Raw genomic sequence first — 12031 nt, 5'->3', positions numbered from 1 at the left:
GCTCCCAGTATCCCACCATGCACTGTGTTGCCAGAGCTTTCAACTTACGGTATTTTCAATGTATGATGGGTTTATTGATACGTAACCCCACTGTTAGTAGAGCAAGATACATGACTTTAACAATTTTTAAAAAATGAGAGTCGTAGTGGTTAAAAAGCTGTCCAGGTAAGTCACTCCAGACAGCTACAGAACTGACTAAATCCAGGTCTCCTGGTCAAATTTTAAAAAAACAATGATAGAGCTTTAGTGGAGGCATTAGAGGCAGACTCCTTAATGAGGAAGACATGAGAAAATGAATTCAGAGGGAAGGTTTCTACGATTGAAGAAGTTATGCACCATATTTAATGTATGTCCTGGGAATTTATTATTTAAAGCAAGATTAGTGAAGTATCAATCTGTGAAATTTTATAAGAAATTCATTTCATAATTCAACTGCTATTCCTATCACCAGCAACTTAATTTTTTACACATGAGAAGCTCTCATTTAAATGTTCTGAACCTCTAAACCAATTGTTCCAGTGGCATGAGAATATATTGTATATTTGGTATTCATGATATTCACTTAAACAAAATGATTAGAACAAATTTATTATTTTGAAAAAAATACCAGTGGTAGCTGAATTTGGGGGAATACAGTCTGAAATCCAACAGCTCCTTTTTTAAGGGCTAAAATAATATAAAGTCATAAAATGCAGAGGGTTCAAAACAATAGAGATAAAGAAAAGTGCATTCCACATAAGAATAAATTTGTCTTTGTGAAAGCAAGAGATTCCTGATATATATTTATTTGACATAGTTTTCATTTCATTTTATATTATTTTGTGACACAAAAATGACTTACTACTTCTTCAAGCAAAAAAAAATATATATATATAGACAGGATTTGACTCCTAGAAATTGAGCTCCAATGTCTACTCTAGTTGATCACTTACAATATGTCAAGTGCTAGTCTGAGTTCTTTGCTTATATTACCTAACTCAATATGCTGATTTAACTTTATTTTTTGGGCAAAATCAACTGTAAAATTCCTTCTCTTTCATTTACACCACATATGCTATGTACCTGGGTACAATAAATTTCCGAAATATTCTTTTATCTGATATACTGAAGACTTGCTATGATCAATCTGAACAGTTAAGGCATTATTCTTATATTGAATAAGGACCTAAGTGTGGAAAAAGCTGTCTACTTTCTATTTCCCTGATTTGTCTTAATTAACCAGTTTTGGAGAGTAAAGCAAATAAAAAGAGATATCTGGAAACCCAGCTCACCCAATGAGGAAAGCAGCAAAAGAGAGAGAGAGAGAGAGAGAGAGAGAGAGAGAGAATGCATAGAAGTCCCCCACAGAATATGTTAACAAGTTTTGTCTAATGACAGGCTGGAGCCAATGGTGCATTAAATATGTATCTTCTGCTGAACTCAAACTGTTATGGTGTCAGATCCCTAAAATAGAAGCAACCTCTCTATAGCATTCACCTATTCTTCCCCAAGAAGAGTAGTCATTTCGTCGGTGAGCGTAATCAAATTAATTCTCTTTCTGAGTAAGGAAGTTATTCTTGGGACAGGATTTTCACTTTCCCTAGATTCATAGGGAACTATTCCGACACAAGTACTCCAACATATTTTTTTAATATTTTTTTTCCCACATGAAGCATATTCACAGGATCTTGTTTATTGGATCTCTCTGCTGTGTAAATTTATACTGAAACATATTCTGGAGTGATCATGCTTATGGTTTTCTGTCATCTTTCTTCCATATGTCATTATTTATCTTCTCATCCCAAATCAGTAACCATATTTCCAGCCTTCATAATTCAAAGAGAATGAAAACATTACATTCCCTTTGATTCCCTGAATTAATTGTTCCTCGGGGTGGTGGGGGAGAAGTGTGGCTTTAGCATAAGGCTTCTTCTCCAATCTACAAGAAAATAAATCTAAAAAAAAACTCAAGGATCTTCAATGAAAGGGAGAATTCTTATCTACCCCTGCACTCCATCTTGAAAATTACTTCTTCAGTGATAGTTCCATCTCTTGGTGAGAGATTGTCTCATAAAAAAATGTTTATAAAAACTATGTGAAATGTGTGTTAGCAGAACCCCAAAGTGAAAACATATATATATTTGTGCTTATATACATGTATATATATAGAGAGAGACTTGAACAGAAAAAAAATCAAGAAATACATCTAAATGGTCTCACTTAGTGTAACTGTAAATGATTTTTTTCTTATAATTTTCTTTATTTTTCCCTCCTTCTGAAAGAGCATAAAATACTTTCAGTATAAAAACTGAAGATTTATTTCATAGAATGCTAATTTAGAAGTGAGGGAACAATCTTTTTTCCGCAAAATAGGGAGATTTCTCTAAATCTAGCCCTATAGCACACTGAACCCTCTAGGTATTTAGTGTTCTGTTTGAGTAGTTCGTCTTTTACCAATATATACAAATACAAATACATACTAAATATAATCAGGTAAGAATGTACTGAGTGGCTTTTTAAAATGCAAATTATATTACATAAACCCTTGCCTAAAATCCTGTGGTGATTGGATTGGATTCTCCAATTCTCCAATGATTGAATTAGAATGAATTCAAAACACTTTATCCAGATCTACAAAGCCAAATAAAATCTGGCCCACAGCCACCTCTTTAATCTCAAGTCTTAACACTTTCCCAAACTCACCATAGAGCAGTCTCTCTGGTCTTTGCCCTGTGCTTCACTTTGTCCAACATGTGGCTGGTCTCTTCCTGTCATTAAGTATTAATTCAAATATCACCTTCCCAGGGAGGTCTACCTTAACAATGTTATCTCATTTATCATCTATTTCTTGACCTCATTATTCATTTCCATAACCTCTAAATTTTTTACATAGCACTTAACACTATCAAAAACTTCTTGTTCACTTCTTTGCTATTATTTATTTCTCTTATTAAAATGTTTTTTCCACTATGTACGCTCATACTTAAAACATTTTGATATATAGTGAGAAAGCAATAAACATGATGAAGGGATGATTATTGAAGAAAGGGATCAGTAAAAAATAGTAGCTGTCCATTATACTCAATTTGGTTTAGGACTCTTAAAACTTACAAAACCAGCGTCCAGTCATAACAATTTCAGGGTAACAATACAGTTGATATAAGTTTATACACACACACGAATGTGAGGAAAGCCAAGAAGAAACAGTTACAGGAGAGGATGAGCATATGACAATTTTGATTACCTAGACAGTATGAAATAAAAGAGGGGATGGAAATTGAATACAATGACAGCATTCCAAGGATGACAGTTTGGGTGATAATAGTAGATGATCTGAGAGAACTGGCTTCTATGAGTGGCTAAAGAATAACTACATTCATCCAGAAAGTCTCCTTTGTGGAGATTAAATACCTGGTTCTACATTCTGATCTCTCATACTCCAGGCAGCTTCTTACTCAGGGCATTTGTGATCTTCAGTTAAAGGATTCTCTCTAAGGTCTATTAGCTTGTTATATTGACTATATTATGGTCTACTTCCTTTTACACCAGTATGTCTTTAAACAAGACAATGTGAAAAAGAAAAATGATGCAATTTATGTCATATAGTCTACAAGACATGAAGTCCTTCCAAATGCTGGACTACCAAAGTTTCCAAAATTAATCTCATCATGGGTCCCAGAATCATGGTATCATGGGGGGACTTAAAACTAGTAAAACCAGTATTTTTTAATTCCAGTAAAAATATATAAGAATATATTTCAAAATGACTATTTACAATTTTTAAAAAATTATCAAAATAAAAGGGCAAACTACAAAATGGGACAAGATATTTATAAATCATATATCTGACAAGGAATCAATATCTGACACATACAAAGCACTCATAAAACTCAATAACAAAAGAACCAACAACCTGATTAAAAAATGTGCAGAGGATCTGAATATATTTCACCAAAGAAGATATACGTCTTTTCAAGCACATGAAAAAATGTGCATTAACGCTTATAGTGAAATGCAAAATCAAAATGAGATACAACCTCAGTCCCATGAGAATGACTATTACAAAGAAGACACAAAACAATTGTTGTCAAAGATGTGGAGGAAAGGAACTCTTACACACTATTGGTGGAATGTAAATTGGTATGGCCATTATGAGAAATAATATGGAGACGCCTTTAAAAATTAAGAATAGAAATAATACATGAGCCAGTAATTCTACTTTCATATCTGAAATACATGAATGCACTAATCTGAAAAGATATATGCCCCACTATGTTCACTATAGCATTATTCACTATAGTCAAGATATGGACACAATCTAAGTGTCCCTCAGTGAATGAATGGATAAATATATATATACATATGAACATAAAATGATTTCTCTATATATACCTGTATATACATATGTATGCACATATATATATATATATAAATGCACGCGCATATATATATATAAATGCACACACATATACATAACTGGAATGTTATTCAGCTATAAAAAAGATGAAATATTGCCATCTGCAACCACATGGATAGAATTTAAGGGTATATGCTTGGTGAACTATGCCAGACAGAGAAAGGTAAATACCATATTATTTCACTCATATGTGCAATATAAAGAAACAAACCAAATGTACAAGCAAAACCAAAAAAAAGCAAACATACAGAGAGCAGATTGGTTGAGGAGTGGTTGAAATGCATAATGGGGTCAATTGTATGATTGTGGGTAGAAATAGACTTTTTGTGGTGATCATGAGGTAGTATATACAGATGTCAAATTATAACACTGTATACCTGAAAATTATATATTACAGGCCAATGTTACCTCAGTAAAAAAAAAATGTTCATAAATACAGAACTATGAAGAGAATCTACTATTAGGAAATCATTGCATTTCATTAAACATTAGTATGAAACAAAATTCTGAAGTTAAACGACAAAGTTGGCAAGTCATTTGACATTTTGTCTATATTTTTTTGAGGCTCAAAACAAAAAGATACTTAACAGAGACACTTCTGATACGCCAAGCCATTTTTGAAACTAATTTAAACCATAAGAACTGTATGAGTAGGTATAATCCTCACTGTATAGAAAGGAATTATGGCATTAAAATAAATCAGCCTTCTATTATCTAAGAAGATAGAGCATTGTCTGTAAAGTGCTCTAACCTGAGAAGGCCCTATTCCATTAAAAATGCAAATAAATGTATTTGGTTTCTGAGCTAAATATATGTCCCCCAGATAATTTAAGATTAAATTACAATCTTTATTATCACAAAATGATCACCCCTAAAATTATGGTTTTTCAATGTATTTTAGGTAGTCAGCTGTCTACTTGTTGCAATGAAAAATGGTTCATCAAAGGTGTATAACATTCTGCAATTCCTTCTCCACATTCAGGTGACATTGACAAATTGCTCAAGTTTCCACCTTGTATTCCCATCATCAGTAAATGTTTGAAAAATCAATATACCCCTTGCAGCCAAGGATTACAAATGCAATTCACGTTCTTCCCTTTTCTTTTTTTCTTCTCAGTCTACCCTATTACTACTATCTATCTGCACTACTACTCACCTACTGTTTCCTCTCCTTTAGACATCTTCCATCCCTATAGCTGTATCCACTTCATGACCACCCCTAGCCCTCACCCTCACATCTAACAGAAGGTATTTTTTATTCATTTTTCCAGTGAGCCTACTATTTCAGAGATCATGGAGTCTGACTGATCCACTAAGGTGAATACAAAACCATCTTAGGAAATTGCAATTTGGTCAGCAGAATAATAAGAGGAAGAGGCACATTGAGAAGGGAAAACAGTGACCTAGCCTGAGCAGCGCTTGTCTGTAGGGTTTCCCAGAAGGATCACAGTGTATTATACCCAGGCACGTAAACATGCCAGAAATACAGAAAAGAAAACAAAGTTTGCAATATCATTCATCTCTTTAAAGTGTTTCTCCTCTTCAAGATAAAATATTTACTGACCATCAGAAGATAGTAGAACACCACTTTCTCTTTTGTCTAATAAATTCCCTTAAAATTCCTGTTCATTTTTACCTTTTTTTCAGAATGTAAGAGCCTAATAAGTGGAGACAAATTTCATTTTAGCCACAAAGCAAAGCAATAAAAAGTCCTTCTAGCAGTTCATTCAAATTAAACACAGTTTTATTTTTTGCTACTATATAACTGTAAAAAGAACAATGGATAAAATATCTACTGGCAGATGCAGAGAACAAATAGTAACATTAGTTCACACTCAATGAAAAACTTATTTATCTTTTTCATCTTGTTTACATTTACTTACTAATGGGTTAGTGATTAGTCACATTTAGAAGATTTATATAGGAGAGTAGTGGGTAAAACAAAAAGAGAAATTGAGTCCATACTTTAGATATATAATAAAATGAGAGTTAATGTTTTATGGAATTTACAAATAAAGAAATTGAGGCTGATACAGAGAAGTTGAGTATGCTGTGAACAGAGCAAAGTGAGAGCTTTCGATAACATTCTAGCTTATCTTCCTACAAAGATGATAAAAAAAAATTCAGAGATCAACAAGTTCAGCCTAAGTGTCAACTGCCATGGAAGGCATATAGTAGAGTGTGCTAGAGAATACAAACATTTGTGACACACAGATACTGCCCTCGGGCAGTTTATAACCTAAATGAACAGATGTTACATGACCACATAAATTACTATCATAAAAGGGAGCAATCCGCTGATGTCAAAATTATTTGAATAGTAAGGGAAAGGCAATTATTTCCAACAGGAGAAGAATAAGGAGGATTTTAGGAAGGAAGTAGCTGTTCAGTTTGGACTGTTGCTCACCAATACTTGGAAGACAAACTATCTCACATTACTCACTCTCATTTAGAAATTAGTTTCTGAAAGTCCAGAATGGTTCTTTAGCCACATGAATCTGGTCTCAGTGACTGAGAAATGTGTTTAAGTTGAACATATAAAATTTTCTTTTTTTTGAAATTGTGCTTTGAGCTTGAGTTTAGAAACTGGCAATTTGGAGTTTTGTGGAGAATGCAATTTGGGGATTCACAGAATTTACACCTCTTCTCTATGGTTCCATCTTTCTATGCAAGATAAAAAATTTTTCTCACCTGTAATTATTTCCAAATAAACCCATTGTGATGCATATTTAATTATTAGGATTAGGGTTCTAATTTCTTTTTACCATAGACCTGAGGTCTATAAATTTCAGCAAAAAATCCAGATTACTGCCCATTTCCATACAGTTTTATTAAAACACAGCCATGCCCATTCATTTTCATACTTCCTATGGCTTCTTTCATGCTAAAATGGCAGAATAGAGTAATTGTGATAGAGACCATAGAACATCAAGACCCCAAATATCTACTATTTGACCTTTATAAAGAGAATTTGCACACCCTTGCCATAGAAAATTCATTCAGCAAATGTTTATTAAGGGTCTACAACTGTAGGTGGCTAGTAGGTAGCTAGTGTGGATTGAAAGGAAGAACTCAAAGAACTTTTGCTGTGGAAAAAATATAGTAGGTGACTTGGGATATAGTATTATTGGGAAGAATTCTATTCTCACTACCTGTTCTACCAGTTAATATTTATTAACTGAGTGCTAGGTACTACTGTAAGCACTTACTATAAGTAATATATGTTATTTGTTTATATCTACAGTGCTACAGTGTTGGTACCATTATTATTATCCTTCTTTTAGAAATGAGGAAATGAAGGGTCAAATTTTCAAGGGTTCATAGCTTGTATTAGCTAAAGCTGGGGCTTTACAGAACACATTTGTATCCCTGGAGCTATTCAGCAGAGACATGTCTTCGTAAAAGGTATAATGATTTATTCTTCTAAAAGGGAATAGAACAATGATGTCTATCCTTTATTGAGAGGCTACTTAATGGCACTGTTCCATGTGCTCTCCAATTTTCCCACCTCCTTATAAAGTAGGTAGATGTTCCAAAGTTTACTGATTATAAAAAAAATAGACAGCTATTTAATAATAAGTTACAAAGCTAAAATTAAAACTTAGGTTTACCTGACTCAGCTATACCAAGGTATTTCCATCTCATCATCCATATCAGGTATGGGTGGAACTCTGGGTATAACTCTTCCTGAACAAATTTCCTCTTCATCTGTGAGTTTTGGTTTTTACTTCATTTTTTAATTGAAGTAACACTGCATTATAACACATCTGTGAATATTTGAAGCTAGAAAACAAGGTATTTGCTCCCCAAACACATAGGTAGGACAGGCAAGATTATAGTTTCATTCAAACAGAGAGAACTAAAAATAGAGGTGGGGGGAAGGAATCAACAGTCCTAATCAATTTAGAAAAACAAATGGGCTAACCCCACTAGGTTTCAAGGTCTAGGACTAACCTTGTGTAGTGCCTGGCTCCATTCTCTGGGGGTCCTCAGTCTATTTTCTGAGTCTTAATGTCTATTACATAAAGGTTAGCATGTATTTGCAACTGAATAGTTTTTAAAAACCTTTTGCTTTCCTATAAAAGTCCATTCCCTTAGGCATTTAATAACCTTTTATTCTGTCTTCTCCCTATTCCTTTCAGTCCAACCTGGTAGTGTCTGTTGTGGGGTCCTCAAAAAGCTCTGAGTTTACCATATATATCACAGCGATTCATTCCATTAGACAAGAGGCTCCTCCACACATCTTTCTAGATAATCCCTTCTCTGGATTATGCTAAAAAGAGTAAACTAAACTACACATTCCTAATCTCTTCAAAGAGCCCTCTGAGTGAATAATCTCTACCCAACTATATTTTGGTTTTCTTGCGATAACACACTTTCTTTACAGTGAATCCATAAATCTTATCATTTTCAATCTGGATAAATGCAGAACATTTCAAATAATCAAGTCCTGGTTCCTTTCTGATTAAAAGTTCTTCACTCAATTTATCTCTTGCCTCTCACATGTTGCTCTAGGCAGATACAAGTAACCAAGACCTCACCTCTAACACTTCCCTTGGAAATCTCCTCAGTTCAGTATCTAAATTCATCATTTAATAATTCTGCTTTCCACATAACTTAACTGTAGAACACAATTCTGCTACTGTGGAACAACTGTCCTCCAGTTTTTCACCACAGTCAAATTTACCTAAAGAATCATGTCAATGCTAAGGATGAGAAAAGATACAGGGAGGTCAAATGACTTACCCAATAAGACAAACTCCAGTGCAGAGGGGAGGCAGCACAGAGCTGCAGATACCTAGGGACCACCTGAGTGGAAATATGTTCTAAGAGCAAGCACTCAGAAAGCTGCTGCCATGACATAAAAAGCAATTCCCAATCTCAGGTTCAGGTTTTATTTGTTCAGCCAGCTGAGCATATTAAGTATTGAGGCTAATATTAATAAGACAGTTTTCTAATTAGCTAGAGGAATTTTAGGTAAACTTCATCAGACTCATAAAAATGTTCCATCTTTTGCCAGAATGCCCCACAGGATGGTTATCAGGCTGTGCTCTTGTTGATTGGATGCTGGTTTGGGAAAAAATTCTCAAGTAATATAACTTCTAGTTTCCCTGGAGACAAGGCAATTAACTCAGGTTCTTTATGGAACCCTGAGACAAATATCTTGTAATATATGTATATGGCATACTAGTGCTTTTAAGGAAATCTATTTAGCGTCAACTTTTTTTTTTAAAGCACCTAAATTGATTTATAATGTGTCCAATACTACCTAGTTATTTCAAAACAACATCAATACTGCTTGGATACCTTTAGAATGTTAGTTTAGTTGCTAAATTTCTGTTAGGTTGATTGTTTTTGTTCAATATAAGATAAGTAACACAGACATGAAATGGAAATTAAGATATAAGGACTTTGGACAGGAAGAATTGCTACTGACATGTGAATAGGACTACAAATCATAAAGTAGGCATACTTATCTTACCATAAATAACCAAATATTTCAATGCAGAAAGAAGAAAAGTATTCGCTTTGATAGAACAAACTAAAGATGCAATATATGTTGATAAATATCCTGTGCTAACCTGTTTACCAACTTGTCCAATTATCTCTTTAAAGTATATTATCTATAGTTAAAGTACTGAATGAAAGAATATGTATATTTTAAACTTACACCTAATGGAATCTTTGCCTAACCTTTTCAGAAAGCAATTTGCCAGGGAGAAGGGGCGGGGCTAAGCCACAGCATGGGTGGCATGGTGAGGGGGTGGGGGGTTACTGAGAGGACAGAGTTCCTGTTCTGAGAGAGGAGCTCCTGGGCAACAGAAACAAAGGGTGTGTTCTGGGGACAGAGCACAATGGGCAGGAGAGAAGCAGTGAGACTATGAGAGGCAATTGAGATTAAGAATCAAATCCTGTCTCTGGCACAGAACAGTCCTAATCAGCACCCCACTCTGACCTCAGTGACTCAGAGAGAATACCTGCAAAAGACCACCACTAGCCCACCTGTTAGAAAGACCAGGAAATCCTGCAAGGTTTGGTAAGGAGGGTATGGAGAGCCCCCAGGAGCTGTCTCTATAAAATAAAGCCATGAGCTGTCCACCTGATTTACCGTATTACACAGCCCAAAGCAGCCCTGCCACGGGCATGTTTAACACCTGCATGGGGAAACTGCAGCAGCAGCTGTACAAAGGGGAGTATGCTATATTCAAGTATGCACCGATGTTTGAGAGTGACTTCATACAGATCAGCAAAAGAGGAGAAGTGATTGATGTGCACAGCCGTGCCCGAAGGGTAACTGTGGGCATCGTGCGTACCAGCCCCCACCTCACACTACCTGACATCATGCTGCTGGCCCGACCAGCCACTCTCTCTGATGACTACCACAGATACAGCCCCGCCCCCCGGGAAAGAAGTAACAAGCCTACACAGATCTTAGAGCTAACCAGAATGTTTCCCTTGAAGCTTGTAAAGATATCCATCCATAACAGCACCAAACAACAGCTCCGCCTGAAGCTTGTCACGGGCCGCTCTTTCTACCTTCAGCTATGTCCCCCTTCAGATACAAGAGATCTTTTTGTTCACTGGGAAAATCTCGTTTACTTGCTGAAACCACCAGTAGAGGCTTTCAGTGGAACCCAGGCCATCCCAGCTGGAAACAAACTGAACATACCTGGGTTTGAGGAAGACAATAGGAGCCCAATGGTAAGTCTTGCTTTTAAACATCTGCAGAAGCATTAGTTCTGAGGCTCACTTGGAAAATGCATGCATATGAAAAAAGGGCTCACAGTTAAATAAGTCTCTGTTTGAAGGCCACATTGGGGAGGTTCTCAGCACTTATCCAAAGAGTCCCCCAAGGCTGTATTTTAGAGATTCCTCGGCTGTCAGCAACTCTTAAATTCATATCCAAATTATAATGCCAGCTGCAACATGCTGACCTTGAACAAACATATACTACTTGAACATATACTACCTGTCCTTGAACATATGCGACTCCAGCCCTGGTCGACTGTGTTGTGAGACATAAACTCTGCTCGTGACTGTCATGTGCTGATAATTTTATACATCAGTGGCAGTGAGATGTTCTTGTATGCATGTGAACAATCTGTTAGCAGCTATCAAAATATTATAATGCATATGACTTGACCAGCAGAAATACTCACATGTGTATTTAAAAGGTGTGAGGTTATTCACTGGGTATGACAGAGCTCTCACTGGCATTGGAACTGCTCAGGCAAACCTGGAATGATCATAGGCATCACTGTGGGAATATGTGGGGGGGTGTCCTTGCATCAGATGGGAGATTGGACCTACGACCTCTGAGTTCTTATAAGTTCTTCTTTGTATGGCTACAGGAGGAGACTTTTCTGGTCTAACTTTCTTTGTCTCGCCCATAGGCAGATTCTGTTCACTTCTATGAAGGGAATCAAGATGAATTCAGCATCAGGAACCTTCATATGAACCCTGAAATAGTTGAGACCACCCACTGTAATTATAATATGGAGGAATGAATTCAATATTCCTCCCCAAACAAGGTCACATACTTCTGCAGTCACAAAGCCTGATAAAGGGGCATGGGTGGTAGCAGGAGGAATGGAAATAATAAGTATCAACACAAGTGCCGTGGATGTGACAGCA

General features: G+C 35.8%; 2 protein-coding genes across 7 annotated transcripts in view; one reads left to right on the top strand and one right to left on the bottom strand.

The window, feature by feature from the left end:
• Positions 1 to 12031, bottom strand: part of ANKS1B (ankyrin repeat and sterile alpha motif domain containing 1B) — a gene marked incomplete at both ends in the record, with an annotated part of 793016 nt that overhangs the window by 605323 nt on the left and 175662 nt on the right. The gene's annotated exons all lie outside the window — the stretch shown is intronic.
• GARIN6 (golgi associated RAB2 interactor family member 6) lies at positions 10484 to 11904 on the top strand (the record flags this gene model as incomplete). Its single annotated transcript, XM_084254836.1, has 2 exons — positions 10484 to 11098; positions 11791 to 11904. 2 exons carry the CDS (start codon positions 10484 to 10486, stop codon positions 11902 to 11904), a joined length of 729 nt encoding a protein of 242 aa, XP_084110962.1.

The sequence above is a fragment of the Talpa europaea genome, assembly GCF_964194135.1.
Source record: "Talpa europaea genome assembly, chromosome: 15".
Lineage (NCBI taxonomy): Eukaryota > Metazoa > Chordata > Mammalia > Eulipotyphla > Talpidae > Talpa > Talpa europaea.
This window is presented reverse-complemented; position numbering and strand designations above follow the sequence as displayed.